The 23,002-nt window shown below is 47.3% G+C and overlaps 1 protein-coding gene across 2 annotated transcripts in view; it reads left to right on the forward strand.

The window, feature by feature from the left end:
* The first annotated feature begins 21,662 nt into the window (after positions 1 to 21,662).
* The window catches only part of CCKBR (cholecystokinin B receptor), a 120,315-nt gene continuing 118,975 nt past the window's right edge, over positions 21,663 to 23,002 (forward strand). For both annotated transcript variants that reach the window (XR_013224165.1, XM_077298978.1), the window contains exon 1: positions 21,663 to 21,924. Coding sequence is in view for 1 of the 2 variants with exons in the window: in XM_077298978.1 (XP_077155093.1) it covers positions 21,741 to 21,924 (184 nt within the window). In the remaining variant the exon portion in view is untranslated. The remainder of the gene's footprint in view (positions 21,925 to 23,002) is intronic.

Below are 23,002 nucleotides of genomic sequence, written 5' to 3' on the forward strand. Positions count from 1 at the left end.
CCTACATAGAATGTTATTACAGGTGCCAGTGAGCATGTTTGGTAAGCAGCTCTGCCCCTGTGTAGAATGTTAGGAGGGCAGTTGTTTGTGAGCATGTGTAATAGGAAGCTCCGCCCCTGTATAGAATGTTAGGCAGACTATTGTCTGTGAGCATGTGTGGTAGGAATCTCCACCGCTGTGTAGAATGTTAGTATGACGTGTGCGTGTGAGCATGTGCGATAGTAAGCTCCGCCCCTGCATAGAATATTAGGACAGGTTCTTCTGAGCATGTGTGGTAGGTAGGAAGCTCTGACCCTGCACAGAATGTTGAAGTAGAGTTGTCTGCGAGCATGTGTGGTAGGAAGCCCCACCCATTTGTAGAATGTTATTAGGATATGTGCCTGTCTGAATGTGTGGTAGCAAGCTCCACTGCTGCATAGAATGTTAGAACAGGTGCCTGTGAGCACATGTGGTAGGAAACTGCGCCCCTGTGCAGAATGTTATTAGGAGACGTTCCTGGGTGTTACAGTGGCATTGATTTCCTTACAGAGAGAGTGATGTCATGCTTGGAAGCGAGAAAGGATTCTCCTGTCTGTGTGTATATATATATATATATATATATATATATATATATATATATATATATATACACTCACCGGCCACTTTATTAGGTACACCATGCTAGTAACGGGTTGGACCCCCTTTTGCCTTCAGAACTGCCTCAATTCTTCGTGGCATAGATTCAACAAGGTGCTGGAAGCATTCCTCAGAGATTTTGGTCCATATTGACATGATGGCATCACACAGTTGCCGCAGATTTGTCGGCTGCACATCCCAAAGATGCTCCATACAAGGCAGGATGGATCCATGCTTTCATGTTGTTTACGCCAAATTCTGACCCTACCATCCGAATGTCGCAGCAGAAATCGAGACTCATCAGACCAAGCAACGTTTTTCCAATCTTCTACTGTCCAATTTCGATGAGCTTGTACAAATTGTAGCCTCAGTTTCCTGTTCTTAGCTGAAAGGAGTGGTACCCGGTGTGGTCTTCTGCTGCTGTAGCCCATCTGCCTCAAAGTTCGACGCACTGTGCGTTCAGAGATGCTCTTAGGCCTACCTTGGGTGTAACGGGTGGCGATTTGAGTCACTGTTGCCTTTCTATCAGCTCGAACCAGTCTGCCCATTCTCCTCTGACCTCTGGCATCAACAAGGCATTTCCGCCCACAGAACTGCCGCTCACTGGATTTTTTTTCTTTTTCGGACCATTCTCTGTAAACCCTAGAGATGGTTGTGCGTGAAAATCCCAGTAGATCAGCAGTTTCTGAAATACTCAGACCAGCCCTTCTGGCACCAACAACCATGCCACGTTCAAAGGCACTCAAATCACCTTTCTTCCCCATACTGATGCTCGGTTTGAACTGCAGGAGATTGTCTTGACCATGTCTACATGCCTAAATGCACTGAGTTGCCGCCATGTGATTGGCTGATTAGAAATTAAGTGTTAACAAGAAGTTGGACAGGTGTACCTAATAAAGTGGCCGGTGAGTGTATATATATATATATATATATATATATATATATATATATATATATATATATATATACACACACACACAGTATATATATATTCTGGTCTGTGAGAGGAGTTGGTCAGTCTGTCAGAGACAGGGAATGAGACAGTCTGTCAGAGGGACAGAACGGAGAGGAAGCGAACGGTGAGAGTGTGAGAGAGAAAGAGGGGGCCGTGCAGCCACAAGAGGTGCTGCAGCTCCTAGAAGGAATGAGAACAGAACACTTTGTAGAGACAGTGAAGGAGGAAAAGGAGCAAAGAGTTAAGAGCTGGAGCGAGAAGCTGCGACTGGGCTTCCTCTACGCTGAGCGCAGATACCAGTAGCCGGAAGACCGAGGTTGTGGGGGTAACTCTATGCCCCATGGCAGAATCCAGCGGTCAGCGGATTGCAAGTTACCTGTCCACCATTGACACCCGAGGACACAGTAGCAGATAGAGCCCGGGTCGTGTTAGAGATCCTGTAAAAAGGCTCGAGCTACCTGTTGTAAGGGTAGTGTCCTACCAACAAGGAGGACAGAAAAGAAATGTGAGGACCTTGTGTGAGGCCTAAGGCAGCAAGGGACTACAACGCAGCGCCAGTAGGAAGGCTTCCAACCCCACCTGGAAAAGGGGATTCCAGATTCGTTTCCAAGCCAGCCGGACCTTACCTGTACCTCTGATCCAGTCCCATGGACTGTGGCTACCTGAATTCATCAGTAAACCAGGTAAAGAGACTGCAACCCTGTATTTTCTGTTTATTTTCCAGCACCACACCATCCTTGCCAAACATCTCGGGAGCCCTGGGGACCCAGCTTCACCTGTGGGAAGCCATACTATCCCTGCTGCCATAACATCACTGTCACGATAATGTAAAAAATGCCATGCTCTGAGTAATTTTTTAGAAGGTACCATTGTGGCAGACACACGCTGTGGGCTCTCTGACCCACCCTCTTCACACTGCCTCGAAAGCTCTTCTCTCTTGGCCTGCAGGCAACTCCCTCCCCCTGCATGCAGCTGGAATGTGAAACCAGTGTACTGTGAGCAGGCCTACTCAGCCACCTGCAAAAAGCACATGGCCGGTGGGGCTTTCCCTTTGTTCTCTTAAACTGGTACATAATCGCGCAGGTTAGGTCTGGAAGGAGGACAAATACATTTTTGGCCTCTGCATCAGCCAGGCCATCACCCAGTGCATTTTCCAATTTCTTGTACCCTTGGTATCCGAGAAACGAAATACTGCTTACCCACGTGGCATAGCCAGGTCATGTTTGGTCTTAAAAGAATGCTAGTCGCAAAACAAGATCAATACTAATTCCGTTATCACTATACGAGGTTGCATCCTGGAGCTACGGTGGATATGAATGTTCCATAACTCTGAGTCCCTCTGAGAAAGTAAGAGTGCAATCCATAGCTCTGCCCACTCAGTGATGTAACGACCAGGGGTTATAAGACCGTGAGAGCTCATTTTTCACTAGTCTTTGCCCAGGAAAAGAGCTAACAGCAGCTCTGCACGCTGCTCCGATGCATTCTGATGTTTGCCCCTCCCCCAGCCACATGGTTTACCATGATCTGAAATGATATGAGAGAACTGTGGTTTGTTTCCAACTTTAATCCCTTTTTATTTGTAATCGTCTGTATATACATAATCGTCTCATTTTCTAATATCTTTTTACCCTTTTGTAAACACTGCCTATTTTTTTGGAGTAAAATACATAAAATTGCTAGCTTCGTTAGTCCTTGCTGTATAACGTACTGTCACGTCCTCTGAAGAGAATTACACTACTAATTGGGTTGGCTCCTGACCCCTTCATTCATAGATAGGAGCTGGTGGCAGCAGATTTGTCTTGCACGTTCGGGAAACCTGGCAGCGATGGACGGTGTTGATAATTATTATTCCCGCCTGAGTAAGAGTAGTTATATTGCCCTCGCTGCAGTGTGCCCATTAGCCAGTGCAAAGTAAGGCAGCCTTTCTGGCGACTAATTATCCTAGGTGCAGTACCCTAAATACAACAACCACTGATGCATGTCATTTGCAAAGCTCCAACCGGGAGTAGGCCCCGCAATAGACATGAAGGATAACAGGGAAACTCCACTAATACATAAATCCTATAGAAAAACTACGGAGTATAGATACCCATTGAATCATAAGTAAAAAATGATAACTTTTATTAAGCATAATCAAATCACATAAGTTACAAACATTACAGACAAAGTGCACGTATAATGCATGTGCGGCGGACAAACCACACTGTAGATATCACCTGGGGTATAGAAGAGGCAGAAATAGCTGACTACTCTGGGCCTGCTAATAAATCAATAGAGCATGTTTATCAATTTAAAGTGCATAGTGCTCCTTAAAAAACGGCATGTGCCTGGTCCTTCCATCCATATCACTGTTCCATAACCCACAGTAGGTATAAGTGCTAGTCATATACTACTGCCAATCTTACCCAAATGTCGTTGGTGTCAGTGTGTGTCCGGCGGCCCCGACGCGCGTTTCGCGTGAGCTTCCTCGGGGGGACGTCCACACTGACACCAACGACATTTGGGTAAGATTGGCAGTAGTATATGACTAGCACTTATACCTACTGTGGGTTATGGAGCAGTGATATGGATGGAAGGACCAGGCACATGCCGTTTTTTAAGGAGCACTATGCACTTTAAATTGATAAACATGCTCTATTGATTTATTAGCAGGCCCAGAGTAGTCAGCTATTTCTGCCTCTTCTATACCCCAGGTGATATCTACAGTGCGGTTTGTCCGCCGCACATGCATTATACGTGCACTTTGTCTGTAATGTTTGTAACTTATGTGATTTGATTATGCTTAATAAAAGTTATCATTTTTTACCTATGATTCAATGGGTATCTATACTCCGTAGTTTTTCTATAGGATTTAGGTGCAGTACCCTGTCTGACCTGAGGATAAGGGGGAGCCAGATAGCTGCGAGGTCCAAACCAGAACTGGGAAGTGGGATATAGATAATAGAACCAGGGGCAACCAAACAACCCCGATTCATGACATATTAGTGTGAGTGGTGGGGATGATAGAAATATCCTCCCTGTGTTTCGTGACATATTGGTGGCAGCGGTGGGATGATAACGTTATCCTCCCTGTGAATCCTGAGAATCACCCCAGAGGACCCCTTTAAAGCAGCGTCGGTCACCCCTGACCGAGTACCACAGGTGGCGTCACAAACTTTTATTATTTCACAAACCCCTTTAATGACCGTCCTTTTAACATGGGCGCCCAGGGCCACGGACCGGGTCACCGCCGCCGTGACACATCCCTTTAAGTACCGGACCTGGTACCGAGTACCCCACGGCCCTGGCGGGTGTTCCACCTGCATAGAATATTAGGACAGGTGCCTGTGAGCATGTGGTAGGAGCTCCGCCCCTGTATAGAATGTTAGGGCAAGTTGTATGTATGTGTGGTAGGATGGTCCGCCCCTGCGTAGAATGTTATTACAGGTGCTTGTGAGCATGTGTGGTAGGCGCTCCATCCCTGTATAGAATGTTAGGAGGACAGTTGTCTGTATGTGTGGTAGGAAGTTTCGCAGCTGCATAGAATGTTAGGATGACAGATGTCAGTGAGTATGTGTGGTAAGCAGGTCCGCCCATGCGTAAAATGTTTCTACAGGTGCCTGTGAGCATATGTTGTTAGTTCTCCACCCCTGCATAGAATGTTAGGACAGTTGTCTGTGAGCATGTGTGGTAGGAAGCTCCGCCCCTGCATAGAATGTTAGGACAGTTTTCTGTGAGTATGTGTGGTAGGAAGCTCCGCCCCTGCATAGAATGTTAGGACAGTTGTCTGTGAGCATGTGTGGTAGGAAGCTCCGCCCCTGCATAGAATGTTAGGACAGTTGTCTGTGAGCATGTGTGGTAGGAAGCTCCGCCCCTGCATAGAATGTTAGGACAGTTGTCTGTGAGCTGGGCTGTGCTTGGTATAGGTTATCTCCAGGTCATAGCAGCCACTCAGCAATTGAAAAGATGATGGGCTGCAGCATGAACTGCTTCTTACCTGAGCACCTCTGATATTTCCAGTGTGAGATTAGAATTTCCACTGGGGGCAGATCTTCTTACATTTGGCGGCAGGGTGGAGCTTCCTACCACACATGCTCACAGACATCTGTCCTAACACTCTATGCAAGGGCTGAGCTTCCTAGTGCACATGCTCACAGACAACTGCCCTAGCACTATGCATGGGCGGAGCTTCCTACTGCACATGCTCACAGATGATTATCCTAATATTCTACAAAGGGGTGGTGCTTCCTGCAGCACATGCTCACAGATGACTGTACTAACACTCTATGTCCCGCGGCGCTCATGTCAACTCTCGCCCCTCAAATTCCCACCATCCCTCATGTCCCCAGTTTCCCTTCATGTCCTCAGATCCCCTGGCACCATTCCTTTCACCCATCACCTCTCTTGTCCCCCAACACCCTTCTTGTCCCCTGGCGACCATCTTGTCCTCCGTGCTCCTCATGTCCTCCGTTGCTCCTCATGTCCTCCGGTCCCCTGGTGCCCCTCCTGTCACACATCAACACTCCATTGTCCCTCAGCACCCCTAATGTCCTCAGGTCCCCTGGTGCCAGGGTTGGATTGGCCCACCAGAGAACCAGACAATCCTCCGATGGGTCCTGGCTTCTCCTTGAGGAGAGTTCATAGTGCAAACCTTGTAATTGCTATGTGGCTCTTCAGTGAGGGGGAAAGGTGGGCCCTCAGAATCAAATCCTCCGGTGGGCCCACTGTTCTTCAGTCTGACACTGCCTGGCACCATTCCTGTCACGCATCACCTCTCTTGACCCTCGGCACAGCTCATGTCCTCCAGCACTCCTTTTGTCCCCTGGCACCCCTCTTGTTTCCCGACACCCTTATTGTCCCCTGGCGCCCCTATTGTCCCTCGGCGCAACTCATGTCCACCTGCAACCCTCTTGTCCCCCTCTGCCCCTCTTGTCCCCTGGAGCCCCTCATGTCCCCCGACACCCCTCTTGTCCCCCTCTGCCCCTCTTGTCCCCTGGAGCCCCCTCATGTCCCCCAGCGCCTCTAATGGCCAGTTGCAGATTCAGCGACACCTTCATAGAGAAGTATAAGATGAATTCTGCATGAGACGATACAAGTCGCCGGAGCCATCTGCTGATATGTCTCGTGTAGTGTTTGCAGCAGGCGGCATGTCTCACAGAACAGCACACACTTTGCACCCACCTGTAAAGTGGGGAAACACTACTAACAATGAGCCACTTTCTCCAGCATTGGTGGTGTGGATTGTGCTGGGAGATGTGACGGTTATTTTAGCTTTACACAAAGCGCAAATGATTGGACTCAGATTGAGAGGAGGAATATATAGGAAGAGAAAAAGGAGAAAGGGCATCAGCAAGGATTCGTGACGGCAATCACTGTATTCATGTATACGAAACTAAGACATGGATCGCCCCCACGCTAAGGGCAGTGGGGTACTCGGTACCGGGTCCTTCTCAGTTCTGGGGATGTCACGGTGGCCTGACCCGGTCCGTGGCCTTTCTGAGGGGCGTCCAATTAAAGGTGAAGTTTGTCTAGTGTTCGTGACGCCACCTGTGGTGTTCGGTCAGGGTGACCGATGCTGCTTAGCGGTCCGCTGGGGTGATGGAATGGCATCTAGATGGTATACCTTCCCACAGGTGAAGTATGTCCCCAGGGCTTCCCAGATGTGTAGGTGGTGATGGTGGACGATGTAAGGCACAATGAACAATGAGGACACAAAGGTTGCAGTCTCTTTACCTTTTACTGAAGACTTCAGCATCCACAGTCCAGGGTGCAGATCACAGGGTAGGCAGAGTCCGGCCGGTCCGAAGGCAAATCCAGAGTTCTCTTATCCAGGTGGAAATCAGTAGCCTTCCTACTAGCGCCTGTGTGTTGTAGTACCTCCCTGCTGAGCCCCACGGGAAAGTCCTCACAACCTTTGTAGATGTTCTAGATGTTATCTCTTCCTCTCTGACCACCAGATGGTATGGATAGGACAAACCCGTATGACTGATGGCCTGAGGCTTGTTTATAGGGACCCTAGAGACGCCCCGACCCCCACAATTTGCCACTGTGTCTTCTTAGGTATTAAGGTCGGGCAGCCAACTTGGAATTGACTGTCCTGCCAGTCTCTGAAGTAATGCGTAGAGTCAATTACTCCCTCGGTGTTCCGGCCACCGGCTACGCGCCTCAGAAGGAGGCAGCCTCTTACAGGACAGAACTCCTCCTGGTGTTATCTCCTTGTGCTGTGACTTCGTTTCTCACTCTCTGCAACACAGTTCTCTTCGTGTCCTTTCTTAGGATGCTGCCTCACGTGAGGCAGGCGCAGCTCCATGTTTTTCTGTCTCGTGCTAGGCCTCTGTCAGGATCCCACCCATGACAAGGCCCTCTGTCTGCAGCTCAGATGTTCCTCCTTTCCCCCTGTCTGCCTGACAGGTGTTGCCTGGGCTGAGCCCAGCCAGCTTTTCTCTCACTTTCTATCCAGCCCACCAGTTTTACCCTTCTGTGAGGAGTGCCCTACTAGATAGGAGCATGGCTCCCCCTGGTGGTCTGGAGTGTCAAGTGTAGTGTATGGTTTGTGATACCTGGAAAGATGAACTCCTTTATTACCTTCAGACGTAATATTACTCCCCCTGGTGGAAGAATGACATTACTGCAGCAACCAGGACTCTGGGTGGCCTGTCTTGCAGCGCCCTATGGAGACCCCGCTGTCTGCATCATCACCAACCCTGGCGCCTTCCCCGGAGGAGTGGAGTGGCACTGGAAGAGTCGTCCCATGTGCAGGTACTCGGTGCCATGATGTTCCGGGAGTCCGCCTTCCCCCCGCAATTGCCCCGTGCACCACCGCTACTGCTGGAGCCCCGGCGTCCCCGCCACCTGACCCCAGACCATCGGGAGGGCATGAGCTTGGGCCCTTTCCCTGGGGAGAATACCGGCAGCATCTGATCGCGGAATACCAGCGGGAAGTGGAGCGGGAGGCGCGAGGTGGATTGCTAGATGACTCGCCACCGAAGTGGGGTGTGGTGGTGGTCAACCAACCTCAGAAAAGAAAGGGATTCATACAAGAGATTGGGTCGTCGGTGAGAGTCCATGTTACCCGGGATGAGGTGGAGTCCTGCCTGTTGTCATGCACGCGCCGAGACTGGTTGGCGCGGGCGTGCGGGGGTGTGGCCCCACTGGACCACAGACCAAACTTCCCTGGAAGGGGCGTAACTAAGTAGCTTCCTAGGTGTTCGCTGGAGCCTCTGATGGTGAGGACAGACTTGTGCAATAGGAAGCTACCAGGTACCACTCCAGGGTGGAGTCGGACTGTGGATGCTGATCCCACTGGGGACAAGACACAGGCAGGCAGGCACGGCTGTGACACTGGCTGACGGACGGGTATGGCAGAGGTCCTGACGGGCAGACTGGCTTGACGGAGATACAGGCAGGCAGACGGCGCGGCTGGTACTCAGGCAGATAGGCGGGCACGGCTGGCACTGGCAGACAGGGCTGATACTCTGGTAGGAACTGGTATTCAGGTGCATGTATGGAAACAGGAAAGAACCTATTCAGACTGAAGAACATAAAGAAACAGGTAGAGACCCGTACGGCAAGTTGTAGAATAAAAGTAGAGCAAGAGTGGAAGCAAAGCAGAATCACAGGAGGCGGAGTAAGAGCAGGAGGTGGAGCTAAGAGCAGAGAAGGAGAAGGCAGAGAAAAGAGTAGAGAAAGAGAAGGCAGAGCCAAGGACGGAGCCGCTGGGGGCGGAGACGCTGGAGGCGGAGCCAAGAGCGGTGACGCTGGAGGCGGAGCCAAGAGCCAGAACCGCAGAAGGTAACGCCAAGAGCAAAAGAGCACAGAACCACAGGTTGTGGCAGTACTGAGCAGAGTAGCGCAGAACCACGGGTAGTGGCGAACAGAGCAGAGAGATGCACAACCACTGATAGTGGCGAACAGAGCAGAAAGATAAGGCGGAGGTACACACAAAACTTAGAAAGAAGGAATATAAACCAGCTCACCCGTGATGCAAGAACCAAACCTCGGGAGCACGGACCCGCTGTGTCCAGGCGTATAAAGTCCAAAAAAGAAGAGAATGTCCAGCTTCACCGAGTCCGTAAAAAAGAGTTTTCTTTATTCACAAACTTTAAACATGGAGGATACAGACTTCAGCACAACCATAATGGTAAGAATCGCAATGAGTTTCTGGAGACTAAGCTCCCTTAATCATGACAACTCAGACTTTTATTGCCGCGCACGACCTGACCGTGCAGGAAAAACAAACTCATGGAGTGTACCAGGCACCGGGAGGGAATCTGGATTCGAGTCATCCTAAGCCACAGAGGGCTACATGTCAGGTAAAGCCCTGGTGGAGACCTCCAGAACTACAATAAACCTCGAAACTACGACCATGTAAATAGTTAACTGTTCCTTCTTTGCTGCCTGTAACTGTTTCTTTGCTGCTTTACAAGTACTGAACCCGTCCAGGGTTATTTCCTTAAAGGGATCCCCTGTTTAAAGGGATCCTAAGTTTTTACACAAGTTCATCGTTGCTTTTAAAGAACTGCCGAATCATGGACGGTGAATGATTCACAAACTGTTGCTGTAAATAGTTTGCACCTTCTTAACCCCTTAATCCCATATGACGTACTATCCCGTCGAGGTGACCTGGGACTTAATTCCCAGTGACGGGATAGTACGTCATAGCGATCGGCTGCACTTCCGGGGGGAGCGCGGCCGATCGCGGCCGGGTGTCAGCTATCGCAGCTGACATCTGGCACTATGTGCCAGGAGCGGTCACGGACCGCCCCCGGCACATTAACCCCCGGCACACTGTGATCAAACATGATCGCAGTGTTCCGGCGGTATAGGGAAGCATCGCGCAGGGAGGGGGCTCCCTGCGGGCTTCCTTGAGACGATCGGTACAAGGCGATGTACTCACCTTGTACCGAGCGTCTCCTCCCTGCAGGCCCCGGATCCAAAATGGCCGCGGGGCTGCATCCGGGTCCTGCAGGGACTACTTCCGGGTCCAGAGCAGGCGCTGGTAAGCCTGCAGCACTGTAAGTCAGAAGAGAATATAATGGGCACACTGTAGAGTTCAATGAAGAAGGTGCTGGCTAGACATCCAACGTCAAATACACAAAAAGTAGCCGCACTCAAGTCTTGGAAATGTGGAGAATTTTCTTTGTTTTTATTCAAGTGTACAGGCACCACCAAGTGATTTTACAGAAACAACAAGTGGTTGCGGACCATAAGGTAAGGTAACGTTTCGACCTGGCACGGTCTTTTTCAAACCTCACTGCAATAATAAATACAACATATTACTGTGCTGTACATATATACATGTGTGTGAAAGAACATGCAATTAATAAAGACAAAAATAAAAATCAAACTTCCTAAATAAAGCTACAAAATATACGTAAAAAAAATTATATATATATATACATCCATGAAAATATACATGTATACCCACAGTTTGCAATGTACTGAATACGGATACGTCTATGCCTTTGGGCAATAAATCGTGGCATACAAAGAACAAGATAGAGATGCCCTGAAGCCAGGTTACATGTAAGGACTATTCAAAAGGACGTCACTGCACTGAGACCTGATCCTGGGCTGGAAGTGGGCACATAAATGTAAAAAACACTGTTCAAGATGCCATAATGATATACTGACCTTGAGTGAGAGGAGTGGTTTAGGAGGAAAGGAAGATAGAAAGAGAGTCTCCAAGGACTAGAGAAAAGCAGAAAGGATATGGTTAAATATATGATAAACTGAAAAAGGAGGGGAAAAAAGGTATAAAACATAGTGAAAGCGCAGTTTTTACCAGCTCACGGTAGATTTCAGGAGTAAGATGTCCGTCTTATTGGTGGTGCAGTGGCTGGTATGCACGCTGTTAGCGCTTTAAATACACCGCAGATGCGGTCATGTCCGGTGTGTCGGCGTGCCCCCTGTGTGTTGAAAGCGAGGTCTGACCCGCAGAGCGGCGTGCGCGTCAGCCCAGCGCATGCGCAGTAGTTGCTGGGTTCGGGGATAGATATTATGGCCGCACATTTAGTGCAAGAGGGCCTGGAGCATGCGCGGTGTGTTTAAGGAGACCGGACCAAGCAGCGCTCGTGCAGGGGGAGTGGAGGCAAAAGGTAGCGGCGATCAGGGGGCTGAGAAACCCTGCGCTAGGTATAGGGTGAACTTGTGTGTATGTAGGACCTCTCCTGTCACCTGAGGGCTAAAGGCAGAGACAATAGGAAGGCTGGGGTGTCGTCCTATCAGACAGAATGCGGGTTAGACGGGAAGGAGAAAGGGGAAGGGTTCTATGGGCAATATAAGTGTGAAAATATAGCAGGGAGAAGGATATAGATACATAAGTTCCACACATGGGGACCATAATCATGGTATTGTAGAGAGAAAAAAATATTTAGAACAAATTGGGGATGCATACTCTGCAGAAGTCCAAAATCGAAATGAAAAAATGAAAGAAAATAAAATAAAAAATGTAAAAAATGAAGAAAATGAAAAATTGTGAAAGAAATGAATGAAATGAATAAAATGAAAAAAAATGAAAAAATGGGCAAAGAAAATAAAATAAATATAGAATATAAAATAGAAAAATAATAAAAATAATAAAAATAAAAATGAAAAATAAAAAATAAAAAATAAAAATAAAACAAAACAAAGATTAAGAAACAAAAACGGGGGGAAGGGGGGCGGGAATTGAAAAATAAAAAAAAAAAATATGAAAAAGAAAAAAAAGAAAAAAAAAAAATGATAAAAAATAAAAAATAAATAAAAATAAAAATAAAATAAAAAATAAAAAATAAACCATGATCATGGTAGACTTACCAAGAATGGTAGATTGTGGTGGAAAAACATAGGGATTCCCGGTATTTCCTTCCTAAGAAGTCTAGAAAAGAAGGGGGAAGAAGCAAAAAACGATTATAGAGGCGGTCTTTTTACAGTGACAAAAAGAATAAAACACAAGATGATTAATATACATTCGGCCCATATTATTCTAAAAGGTGAAGTCCAGTTCCCTATTTAGGCCTTTGGGGGCCAAAGTCTGTAATGCGTAGATCCAGAATGATTCTCGTTCCTTGAGAAGTTTTATATGATCACCGCCCCGTCTTGGACGTTCCACTCTTTCTATTACCTGGTAACGGAGTTGAGATACGGAATGGTTGGCTGAGACAAAATGATGGGGGAGTGGAAGCCAGGTTTTCTTGAGTCTAATGGTAGACTTGTGACTGGAGATTCTGTCACGCACATGTTGTATGGTTTCTCCCACGTACATAAGACCACAGGGACACTTGATCAAGTACACAACAAAGTTAGTTTCACAGGTGTAAAATCCCTTAATGTTAAACTTCTTCCCCATGTGTGGATGTGTAAACTCGCTTGATTTAATTACGTTGGCGCAACAGGCACAACCTAGACAGGGAAATGTACCTGTCCTTTGAGTTCCAAGGAATTGTTGTTTTGGTTGTTTGATGAAGCTTCCAATATCGGCCTTGACCAGGTTGTCCCTAAAGTTCCTTGGTCTACGCTTGCACATTAGTGCTGGAGCTTGAAAGGCAGCTACCTGTGGGTAGGCCTCCTTGAGCAGGGGCCAGTGCTTATTAATGGTCTTATAGATCAGAGGCATAGTGGGATGGTGTGTGTGTATGAACGGGATCCGTTCCTGTTTAGGGGATCGTGGTCTAGAGGGGAGGTACTCAAGGGCCCTTGCTTTTCCTTTTTGAAGGATCCTGTCAGGATAATTCCTGTCTCTAAATTTTTGTACCATGTCATCCAGTCTGGACTCCGTCAGGTTAGTGTTTGACACAATGTTGGTCACCCTACGGAATTGGGAGTATGGAAGGCTCTCATGTGTAGACTTAGGATGGCAACTTGAAAACAAGAGCAGGTTGTTGGAATCGGTAGGCTTTGTATAGATATCGGTATCCAAGCCACCTTGGTTGTTCTTTGTAACCAAGGTGTCCAGGAATGGAATCTTATTGGTGTCCCAGTTAGGTGTAAACTGTAATTCGGGTCTGATCCCGTTGATCTGTGATACGAAGAGAGAAAAGGTGTCTGTTGGTCCGTCCCATAGACAAAAAATGTCATCTATGTACCGGAGCCAACATTTCGAGTGTGACTTAAAGAGGGCGTTGTTGTATATATATTTTCGTTCTCAAAGGTGTCCATGTAAATGTTGGCATATGCTGGTGCCATGTTGGACCCCGTGGCGGTACCGCAGGTTTGTAGGAAGAACTGGTCACCGAATAGGAAAAAATTCTCTCTGAGGACAGTGGAGAGGAGATCTAGTATAAGCTGTTGGACTTGTGGACCTAAGTCAGAGGTCTGTAGGAGGCTGCCTACTGCCTCCAGGCCTAAATCATGTTTAATCGCCGTATAAAGGCTTTTGACGTCCAGAGTTGCCAAGAGGCACTGTGGTGATAGGTTGGAGATCCGTTTGGTTATACCGATAAAATGACCCGTGTCGAGGACAAATGATTTGGTCTTTTTGACAAATGGAGTAAGGCATTTTTCCAAAAAAATGGACAAGGGAGAGAGGATAGAATTCGTTGATGCCACGATGGGGCGGCCCGGGGGATTTGACAAGGATTTATGGACTTTTGGAAGTACATAAAAAACCGGTATCGTTGGACATGGATTTGTTAAAAAAGTGGCTGTTTTCTGATCTATACAATTATTGGAGAGATATTTATCAAGAATTCCATTAATTTTGGACTTAATACTGGGGGTGGGGTCATGTGATAGCTTCTGATAGGTAGATGTATCGGCTAGTTGGTTGTTTATTTCTTTAATGTAATCATGACGATTCATGATTACTATGGCCCCACCCTTGTCTGCCGGTTTTATAACTATAGCCTTGTTGGTACGTAAGGATTCTATAGCCTGTTTCTCTATGGGTGTAGTATTATATTTAGTAGGGAAGCCTCCTTTTTGTTGTTTTGAGAGTAAATCCTGAGTGTCCCTTTGAATTAGATCAATCACTGCCTCTGCTGCAGAGAGGCCCATTTTTTCATTTTTTTTCATTTTATTCATTTCATTCATTTCTTTCACAATTTTTCATTTTCTTCATTTTTTACATTTTTTATTTTATTTTCTTTCATTTTTTCATTTCGATTTTGGACTTCTGCAGAGTATGCATCCCCAATTTGTTCTAAATATATTTTTCTCTCTACAATACCATGATTATGGTCCCCATGTGTGGAACTTATGTATCTATATCCTTCTCCCTGCTATATTTTCACACTTATATTGCCCATAGAACCCTTCCCCTTTCTCCTTCCCGTCTAACCCGCATTCTGTCTGATAGGACGACACCCCAGCCTTCCTATTGTCTCTGCCTTTAGCCCTCAGGTGACAGGAGAGGTCCTACATACACACAAGTTCACCCTATACCTAGCGCAGGGTTTCTCAGCCCCCTGATCGCCGCTACCTTTTGCCTCCACTCCCCCTGCACGAGCGCTGCTTGGTCCGGTCTCCTTAAACACACCGCGCATGCTCCAGGCCCTCTTGCACTAAATGCGCGGCCATAATATCTATCCCCGAACCCAGCAACTACTGCGCATGCGCTGGGCTGACGCGCACGCCGCTCTGCGGGTCAGACCTCGCTTTCAACACACAGGGGGCACGCCGACACACCGGACATGACCGCATCTGCGGTGTATTTAAAGCGCTAACAGCGTGCATACCAGCCACTGCACCACCAATAAGACGGACATCTTACTCCTGAAATCTACCGTGAGCTGGTAAAAACTGCGCTTTCACTATGTTTTATACCTTTTTTCCCCTCCTTTTTCAGTTTATCATATATTTAACCATATCCTTTCTGCTTTTCTCTAGTCCTTGGAGACTCTCTTTCTATCTTCCTTTCCTCCTAAACCACTCCTCTCACTCAAGGTCAGTATATCATTATGGCATCTTGAACAGTGTTTTTTACATTTATGTGCCCACTTCCAGCCCAGGATCAGGTCTCAGTGCAGTGACGTCCTTTTGAATAGTCCTTACATGTAACCTGGCTTCAGGGCATCTCTATCTTGTTCTTTGTATGCCACGATTTATTGCCCAAAGGCATAGACGTATCCGTATTCAGTACATTGCAAACTGTGGGTATACATGTATATTTTCATGGATGTATATATATATATATAATTTTTTTTACGTATATTTTGTAGCTTTATTTAGGAAGTTTGATTTTTATTTTTGTCTTTATTAATTGCATGTTCTTTCACACGCATGTATATATGTACAGCACAGTAATATGTTGTATTTATTATTGCAGTGAGGTTTGAAAAAGACCGTGCCAGGTCGAAACGTTACCTTACCTTATGGTCCGCAACCACTTGTTGTTTCTGTAAAATCACTTGGTGGTGCCTGTACACTTGAATAAAAACAAAGAAAATTCTCCACATTTCCAAGACTTGAGTGCGGCTACTTTTTGTGTATTTGGCACTATAAGTCAGATCGCTGATCTGACAGAGTGCTGTGCAAACTGTCAGATCAGCGATCTGTGATGTGCCCCCCTGGGACAAAGTAAAAAAGTAAAAAAAAAAAATTCCCACATGTGTAAAAAAAAAATAAAAAAATAAAATTCCTAAATAAAGAAAAAATATATATATTATTCCCATAAATACATTCCATTATCTAAATAAAAAAAAAACAATAAAAGTACACATATTTAGTATCGCCGCGTCTGTAACGACCCAACCTATAAAACTGTCCCACTAGTTAACCCCTTCAGTGAACACCGTAAGAAAAAAAAAAAAAATGAGCCAAAAAACAACGCTTTATTATCATACTGCCAAAGAAAAAGTGGAATAACACGCGATCAAAAAGACAGATATAAATAACCATGGTACCGCTGAAAACATCATCTTGTCCCGCAAAAAACGAGCTGCCATACAGCATCATAAGCAAAAAAATAAAAAAGTTATAGTCCTCAGAATAAAGCGATACCAAAATAATTATTTTTTCTATAAAATAGCTTTTATCGTATAAAAGCGCCAAAACATAAAAAATGATATAAATGAGGTATCGCTGTAATCGTACTGACCCGAAGAATAAAACTGCTTTATCAATTTTACCAAACGTGGAACAGTATAAGCGCCTCCCCCAAAAGAAATTCATGAATAGCTGGTTTTTGGTCATTCTGCCTCACAAAAATCGGAATAAAAAGTGATCAAAAACTGTCACGTGTCCGAAAATGTTACCAATAAAAATGTCAACTCGTCCCGCAAAAAAACAAGACCTCACATGACTCTGTGGACCAAAATATGGAAAAATTATAGGTCTCAAAATGTGGAGACGCAAAAACTTTTTTGCTATAAAAAGCGTCTTTTAGTGTGTGACAGCTGCCAATCATAAAAATCCGATATAAAAAACGCTATAAAAGTAAATCAAACCCCCCTTCATCACCCCCTTAGTTAGGGAAAATTAATAAAATTAAAAAAAATTATTTATTTCCATTTTCCCATTAGGGCTAGGGTTAGGGCTAGGGTTAGGGCTAGGGTTGGGGCTAGGGTTAGGGCTAGGGTTAGGGTTAGGGCTAGGGTTAGGGTTGGGGCTAGGGTTGGAGCTAAAGTTAGGGTTAGGGTTGGGGCTAAAGTTAGGGTTAGGGTTGGGGCTAAAGTTAGGGTTGGGGTTTGGATTACATTTACGGTTGGGATTAGAGTTAGGGGTGTGTCAGGGTTAGGGGTGTGGTTAGGGTTACCATTGGGATTAGGGTTAGGGGTGTGTTTGGATTAGGGTTTCAGGTAGAATTGGGGAGTTTCCACTGTTTAGGCACATCACGGGCTCTCCAAACGCGACATGGTGTCCGATCTCAATTCCAGCCAATTCTGCGTTAAAAAAGTAAAACAGTGCTCCTTCCCTTCCGAGCTCTCCCGTGCGCCCAAACAGGGGTTTACCCCAACATATGGGGCTAAACATCATTTTTGTGGGAAAAAAAAGGATTTTTTATTTTCACGGCTCTGCGTTGTAAACTGTAGTGAAACACTTGGGGGTTCAAAGTTCTCACAACACAACTATATAAGTTCCTTGGGGGGTCTAGTTTCCAATATGGGGTCACTTGTGGGGGGTTTGTACTGTTTGGGTACATCAGGGGCTCTGCAAATGCAACGTGACGCCTGCAGACCAATCCATCTAAGTCTGCATTCCAAATGGCGCTCCTTCCCTTCCGAGTTCTGCCATGCGCCCAAACAGTGGTTCCACATATGGGGTATCAGCGTACTCAGGACAAATTGGACAACAACTATTGGTGTCCAATTTACCCTGTTACCCTTGTGAAAATACAAAACTGGGAGCTAAAAAATCATTTTTGTGAAAAAAAATTTTTTTACTTTCACGGCTCTGCGTTATAATTTGTAGTGAAACACTTGGGGGTTCAAAGCTCTCAAAACACATCTAGATAAGTTCCTTAGGGGGGTCTACTTTCCAAAATGGTGTCACTTGTGGGGGTTTTAATGTTTAGGCACATCAGGGGCTCTCCAAACGCGACATGGTGTCCCATCTCAATTCCAGTCAATTTTGCATTGAAAAGTCAAACGGCGCTCCTTCCCTTCCGAGCTCTGCCATGCGCCCAAAAAGTGGTTTACCCCCACATATGGGGTATTAGCGTACTCAGGACAAATTGTACAACTTTTGGGGTCCATTTTCTCCTGTTACCCTTGGTAAAATAAAACAAATTGGAGCTGAAATAAATTTTGTGTGAAAAAAAGTTAAATGTTCATTTTTATTTAAATATTCCAAAAATTCCTGTGAAACACCTGAAGGGTTAATAAACTTCTTGAATGTGGTTTTGAGCACCTTGAGGGGTGCAGTTTTTAGAATGGTGTCACACTTGGGTATTTTCTATCATATAGACCCCTCAAAATGACTTCAAATGAGACGTGGTCCCTAAAAAAAATGGGGTTGTAAAAATGAGAAATTGCTGGTCAAATTTTAACCCTTATAACTCCCTAACAAAAAAAATTTTTGTTCCAAAATTGTGCTGATGTAAAGTAGACATGTGGGAAATGTTACTTATTAAGTATTTTGTGTGACATATCTCTGTGATTTAAGGGCATAAAAATTCAAAGTTGGAAAATTGCGAAATTTTCAAAATTTTCACCAAATTTCCATTTTTTTCACAAATAAACGCAAGTTATATCGAATAAATTTTACCATTATCATGAAGTACAATATCTCACGAGAAAACATTGTCAGAATTGCCAAGATCTACTGGTTTTACATAGGAGGCTTTTACAGAGACTGCCTCTTAACAGAAACTGCTGTTAATTATGCTGTAAAAATAACTGCTTTGCCTTACAGACCTGAAGAAAAACCCGTTGGTGCGGCAGAATTCCGGGTCAGGATTACACGTCTTGTAGCTCACCCAAGACCAACGTTCGGGGGTTCGTAACGGGTCCCTCATATTGCATCACGTCACCTTTGAACTGACTTGAATATTGATGATGTGATTGTTTGCCTTACCTCAGAAAAAGACTTGGGTTTCCTCTTAAAGGGAATGTTAGTTTGTTGCACTTTGCTCAAGAGTGATAATGTTGTCTTAGATAGTTAGATCGTAATAATGTTTATACATAGCAGATAGTATGTAGCCGAGAATAGGAAAATTGAGGTTAAATAAATTGAAAGAAGGATACGGTGAGCCCGTAGTGGGGGTGAAGCCTGCTCTGAATTTCAATAAAGTGAACCCGTAGGGGTTAGTGAGTCCTCTAGGGAGCCTTAGGAGGTGAGTTAAAAGATTTTGCACTTAGAGAAGAATAAAAATGTTAATTTATTGTTGTGTAAATGCACTTAGTAGATAGAATACCTGTATGGGTAATTGCGTTCCATAGATAGATAATAACTGCTTCCCAATTGCCTTATGCACAATGTACATATGTTCTTGTTTTGCAACGTTTAAGTGTCCTCACCTCCCATAAAGGGAAACACTGTTAAACTAACTTGTTTTATAGCATTACAAAATTTTGCATGTCTTTTGATAACCTGTAATTGTCGTTTTCTTTTCCCAGTCCCGGAGTACTGGATTTAACAGGGGGGGGGGGGGGGGCAAGACAGGCCACCCAAACTCAACAAAGAACATGCACGAGAACTCTGGAGGAAGAGAAGACAGGACAAAACACAAGATGGGAGATTCTAGAGATTCTAGAGTAACAAGATACTGGGCAAACTAGGAAAGTCAGAGCTAGATATCCGAAACATGACTATATATTCTGGAAGATGGAACATTCTGGAGAAACACAAACAAGATGTTCTGAAGAAACATAAGACTGGATATCCTGAAGGAACCAAAGGTGGGACAATATAGAGGAACAAAGGACTGGATATCTTGGGGGACCACAAGACTGCATAGCCTTTAGGAATATAAGATGGGACAATATGGATGAACACATAATTGGATATCCTGGAGGAGCACAAGCCGACACAATATGGACGAACATAAAACTGGATATTCTGGAGGAACCGAAGACAGGATGTTCTTCAGGAACGCAAGACTGAATATCCTGGAGGAACACAAGACTGGATATCCTTTAGGAACCAAAGATGGGATGTTATTGAGGAACACAAGGCTAGATATCCTGGAGGAACACAAGAAAAAACTATATGGAGGAACATAAGACTGGATATCCTGGAGGAACCGAAGACAGGATGTTCTTGAGGAACATAAGACTGGATATCCTGGAGGAAAATAAGATGGGACAATATGGATGAACACATAACTGGATATCCTGGAGGTGCACAAGCCGACACAATATGGACGAACATAAAACTGGATATTCTGGAGGAACCGAAGACAGGATGTTCTTCAAAAACACAAGACTGAATATCCTGGAGGAATACAAGACGGGACTATATGACGGAACACAAGACTGGATATCCTTTAGGAACCAAAGATGGGATGTTATTGAGGAACACAAGACTGGATATCCTGGAGGAACACAAGACAAAACTATATGGAGGAACACAAGACTGGATATCCTGGAGGAACACAAGATGGGACACTATGGAGGAACACAAGATTGGATATCCTGGAGGAACACAAGACAAAACTATATGGAGGAACACAAGACTGGATATCCTGGAGGAACACAAGATGGGACACTATGGAGGAACACAAGACTGCATATCCTTTAGAAACCTAAGATCGGATGTTAGTGAGGAACACAAGACTGGATCTACTGGAGGAATTGAAGACTGGTTGTTTTAAAGGAAATAAAGATGTGACCTTATTGAAGAACACAAAATGGATCATTCTGTAATACCCAAGTTGGGACATTTTAGAGGAGAAAGCAGGATATTTTGGAGGAACACAAGCTACAACTTTGAACTTTGTTGAGTAACAGAAGATGGAACTTTCTAGATAAGTAAATACAACGGACGGTACAAAAAGAGGAACACTTAAGGGATGCTTTAGTGTAGTGTGCTTCTGCCTGTGGCTGGGGGCCCGTGTGGCCCCAGTTCTTCTGCCTGTGGCTGGGGGCCCGTGTGGCCCCAGTTCTTCTGCCTGTGGCTGGGGGCCCGTGTGGCCCCAGTTCTTCTGCCTGTGGCTGGGGGCCCGTGTGGCCCCAGTTCTTCTGCCTGTGGCTGGGGGCCCGTGTGGCCCCAGTTCTTCTGCCTGTGGCTGGGGGCCCGTGTGGCCCCAGTTCTTCTGCCTGTGGCTGGGGCCCGTGTGGCCCCAGTTCTTCTGCCTGTGGCTGGGGGCCCGTGTGGCCCCAGTTCTTCTGCCTGTGGCTGGGGGCCCGTGTGGCCCCAGTTCTTCTGCCTGTGGCTGGGGGCCCGTGTGGCCCCAGTTCTTCTGCCTGTGGCTGGGGGCCCGTGTGGCCCCAGTTCTTCTGCCTGTGGCTGGGGACCCGTGTGGCCCCAGTTCTTCTGCCTGTAGCTTCAGGTGTTGTCATGTATCGGAGGCTCCATAGATGTGACGGCTCCTGGTAGTCCGGTAAGAGCCGCCTCACTGGGCACCAGACCGACAGATCTGCAGAGAGCAGTGCCTGTGTGATCCACGGTGCCCACCCTCCAGAGTGCAGACCCCAGCTGCCAGTCTCCGTGCAGGGTGCAGCTCCGCGCTCGGGCACCGGGGGGCGCTGCTGCCCATCACTGCTCTGCGCTCGGTGCGCTGTAGTGCGGGGCTGCGCTCAGTGCTGCTCTGAGGATCGCGGGCTGCACATGGCACCGGGAGCGGCGGAGCCGGGCACCGGGAGCGCCACTGACTGAGCTCTGACCGCTGGACATGGAGCCCGCACGGCTGCTGCCCGGGAACCTGAGCGTCCTGCAGGAGCTGCTGTGCCGCCGCAGCCTCCTCAGCCGCCTGCACAACCTGAGCAGCAGCAGCAGCAGCAATGCCACCTGGAACCTGACAGCTGCCCTCAACCTCACCTGTGACCTGGGCGGCAGAAGAGCGCAGAGCCCTGCAGGTGAGAGGACAGGGGGTCTGCGCCCGGGGACGGGGGGCACAGGAGGAGAGAAGGTGCAGACTGGCCGGAGCCAGCTGTCAGTGATCACAGACCCGCACCGGGCATCACCCTGACACCGGGCATCACCCTGAACCAGGGCATCATACTGACACCGGACATCACCCCGACACCGGACATCACCCTGACACCGGGCATCACCCCGACACCGACATCACCCCGACACCGGACATCACCCTGTCACCGGGCATCACCCCGACACCGGACATCACCCCGACACCGGGCATCACCCCGACACCGGACATCACCCTGTCACCGGGCATCACCCCGACACCGGACATCACCCCGACACCGGACATCACCCCGACACCGGACATCACCCTGTCACCGGGCATCACCCCGACACCGGACATCACCCCGACACCGGACATCACCCCGACACCGGACATCACCCCGACACCGGACATCACCCTGACACCGGACATCACCCCGACACCGGGCATCACCCCGACACCGGACATCACCCCGACACCGGACATCACCCTGACACCGGGCATCACCCCGACACCGACATCACCCCGACACCGGACATCACCCTGTCACCGGGCATCACCCCGACACCGGACATCACCCCGACACCGGGCATCACCCCGACACCGGACATCACCCTGTCACCGGGCATCACCCCGACACCGGACATCACCCCGACACCGGACATCACCCCGACACCGGACATCACCCTGTCACCGGGCATCACCCCGACACCGGACATCACCCCGACACCGGACATCACCCCGACACCGGACATCACCCCGACACCGGACATCACCCTGACACCGGACATCACCCCGACACCGGGCATCACCCCGACACCGGACATCACCCCGACACCGGGCATCACCCCGACACCGGACATCACCCTGTCACCGGGCATCACCCCGACACCGGACATCACCCCGACACCGGACATCACCCCGACACCGGACATCACCCTGTCACCGGGCATCACCCCGACACCGGACATCACCCTGTCACCGGGCATCACCCCGACACCGGACATCACCCCGACACCGGACATCAC

Source organism: Ranitomeya variabilis, chromosome 3 (genome assembly GCF_051348905.1).
Source record: "Ranitomeya variabilis isolate aRanVar5 chromosome 3, aRanVar5.hap1, whole genome shotgun sequence".
In the NCBI taxonomy this organism is placed as follows: Eukaryota; Metazoa; Chordata; class Amphibia; order Anura; family Dendrobatidae; genus Ranitomeya; species Ranitomeya variabilis.